This window comes from Dromiciops gliroides, chromosome 4, assembly GCF_019393635.1.
Source record: "Dromiciops gliroides isolate mDroGli1 chromosome 4, mDroGli1.pri, whole genome shotgun sequence".
NCBI lineage: Eukaryota > Metazoa > Chordata > Mammalia > Microbiotheria > Microbiotheriidae > Dromiciops > Dromiciops gliroides.
In genome coordinates, this window is record NC_057864.1 from 231,275,398 (window position 1) to 231,278,120 (window position 2,723).

Here is a 2,723-nt window from a genome sequence, read left to right on the forward strand (position 1 = left end):
GACCCTATAGGATACATCACTACACTTGTCGCCTATAAGGGAAGTCAGTGGGAAGGAGTACAGAGAAGTCAGGGAATTGGGCTTCATAGAGGATGTATCAAACAATTACAGTAGGAAAGCTGACTTCAAAGATGGCTGTCCATATGGAGATGATTCAATCTGTGATCCTGATGAAGGGGAAATCAAGTTTGGGCATACCATTGAAAGATGTAGTTATTGATCTGCATTGGTAGAGGGAATTTTCTCACACTGAGTTCCTTCCTCGAATAAATTCACAGACCAAATACTGGTTTAGAGGACAATTACAATGATTAAATGTAAAAGGATATTTTTTTTTACTATAAATGGCTGTATAAATGTCAGTTATTGTTGTGCATCTTCCCTCTGACCACAGGAACACCTGCCCAACAGCTTCTTAAGGGCCCCAGTTACTTCCTTGTTCCTTAGGCTGTAGATGATAGGGTTGAGCATGGGTGTGATCATGGTGTAGAAAGCAGAGACTACCTTATCTTGCTTGGAAGAGTGGTATGCCTGGGGTCTTATGTATGTGACCATGGCTGCCCCATAAAAAAGGGTGACCACAGTCATGTGGGAGGAGCAAGTGGCAAATGCCTTTTGTCTCCCCTCAGCAGAGCGCATCCGGAGTACTGCCACTAGGATCTGTAAGTAGGAGGCCGAAATAACAGAGAAAGGTAAGAGCAGCATGAGGACACAGCAAACATAGATCATGGATTCATAGAGGGAGGTATCAGCACAAGCCAGCTTGAGAACAGCAGGCACCTCACAGAAGAAGTGATCAATCTTGTTTGAGCCACAGTAGGGAAAGTGGAGAGTAAAGACAGCTTGGATTAACCCATCGATCAGACCAAAGAGCCAAGAAAAGGCCACCATGAGCCAACAGACACGGTTGTTCATGACCAACGAGTACCTCAATGGATTGCTGATGGCCACATAGCGGTCATAGGCCATGAAGGCCAGCAGGAAGCACTCATCCCCCAGGAGTGTGAGGAAGAAGAGAATCTGTAGCCCACACTCTGTAAAAGTGACATAGCCCTTGCCTGATAGGAAATCCACAGCCATCCGAGGTACAATGGTGGAGATGAGCATGAGGTCCATTAATGAGAGCCAGCTGAGGAAGAAGTACATTGGACTGTGAAGCCGTGAATCAATGTTGATGAGAAGGATCATGAGGCCATTACCAGTCAGTGCCACCAGGAACATGATTATGATGACAGAGAAGAGGAAGAAGTGGAGAGGAGTTTGAGTGAAGAGGCCCAGAAGGACGAAGTGAGTGATAAGGGTCTGGTTGCCATTCCATTCCATGATTCTAGAGCAAAGAGTGGATGAAAGGGAAGGAGAGACCTGGGAGAAGGAGATTCAGGAGGTGAGAAGTTGCAGACTACATGAGGAAAACACTCTATAAATAATAGCTAATTAATGCTAATAGCTTGCATTTATATAGCATTTGAAGGTTTGAAAAGCACTTTACAAGTATTATCTCATTATCTCCTCGTAATAACCCTGGGGTGCTATTACAATAGCATTTTTCTCGGGTCAAATATGACCTCACATCTAGTGCTGCTGGATTTGAAATCAGGTCTTCCTGATTCCAGGTTCAACACTGTTACCACTGAGCTGCCTCCTCCTCCTCCTCCTTTGTGTGGTGGCTAAGAACTGGAAATCAAAGGAATGCCCATCAATTGGGGAATGGCTAAACAAGTTGTGGTATATGATGGTGATGGAATATTATTGTGCTATAAGAAATGACAGGGCAGCTAGGTGGCGCAGTGGATAGAGCACCGGCCCTGGAGTCAGGAGTACCTGAGTTCAAATCCAGCCTCAGACACTTAACACTTACTAGCTGTGTGACTCTGGGCAAGTCTCTTAACCCCAATTGCCTCACTAAAATTATAAAAACAAACAAACAAACAAAAAAGAAATGACAAGCAGGATGATTTCAGAAAGCCCCGGAAAGACTTGCAGGAACTGATCTATAGTGAAGTGAGCAGAACCAGGAGGATTATGTGCACAGAGACAGCAATATTGTTTGATGAAGAACTGTGAGTGACAACTATTCCCAGCAATACAATGATCCAAGACAATCCCAAAGGACTAATGATGAAGCATACTATCCACCTCCAGAGAAAAAACTGATATTGATTGAACACAGACTGAAGCATGCTATTTTTTACTTTCTTTCTTTTTTTTCTTTTATTCAAGTTTTCTTATACAAAAAGACTAATATGGTAATGTTTTGCGTAATTGCACATGTACAACCTTTATCTGATTACTTGCTGCCTCAGGGAGGAGGGAGGGAAGGGATGGAAAAAGGAATAAAATTTGGAATTCAAACCTTTTAAAAAAATAAAATAAATAGAAAAGCTAAGATTTGAAGAAGAAGAAAAAGAGAGAGAGATTGCCAGGGCAGGAGAAAATGACAGCCCCTTGTTGTGAAACAACAAAACTGCTTTAGCAGAGAACTTGATTCTGTTTGGTTTTGGCTTATCCTCTCCTAGTTTATTAACTTCTTGGATTTGGGACCACTTGCCTGCAACTTTGCTTACCCACTTCATGAGGTCTGGAGGCAAAGAGGTTAGAAAGAACACTAAACTTGGAGAACAGAGATCCAAGTTTAAATTTCACCTACTAGTTGTATAACTAGTTGTATTTCATCTACTAGTTGTATAACTTCAGCTCTGAGTCTCCTCAGAGACTCAGGAAGG

The 2,723-nt window shown here is 42.6% G+C and overlaps 1 protein-coding gene across 1 annotated transcript; it reads right to left on the reverse strand.

Moving 5' to 3' along the window:
• Nucleotides 1-363: 363 nt before the first annotated feature.
• Nucleotides 364-1,323, reverse strand: LOC122754897 (olfactory receptor 56-like). The gene has a single exon (XM_044003335.1). The coding sequence runs from the start codon at nucleotides 1,321-1,323 to the stop codon at nucleotides 364-366; it is 960 nt and encodes a 319-aa protein (XP_043859270.1).
• Between the last annotated feature and the right edge of the window lie 1,400 nt (nucleotides 1,324-2,723).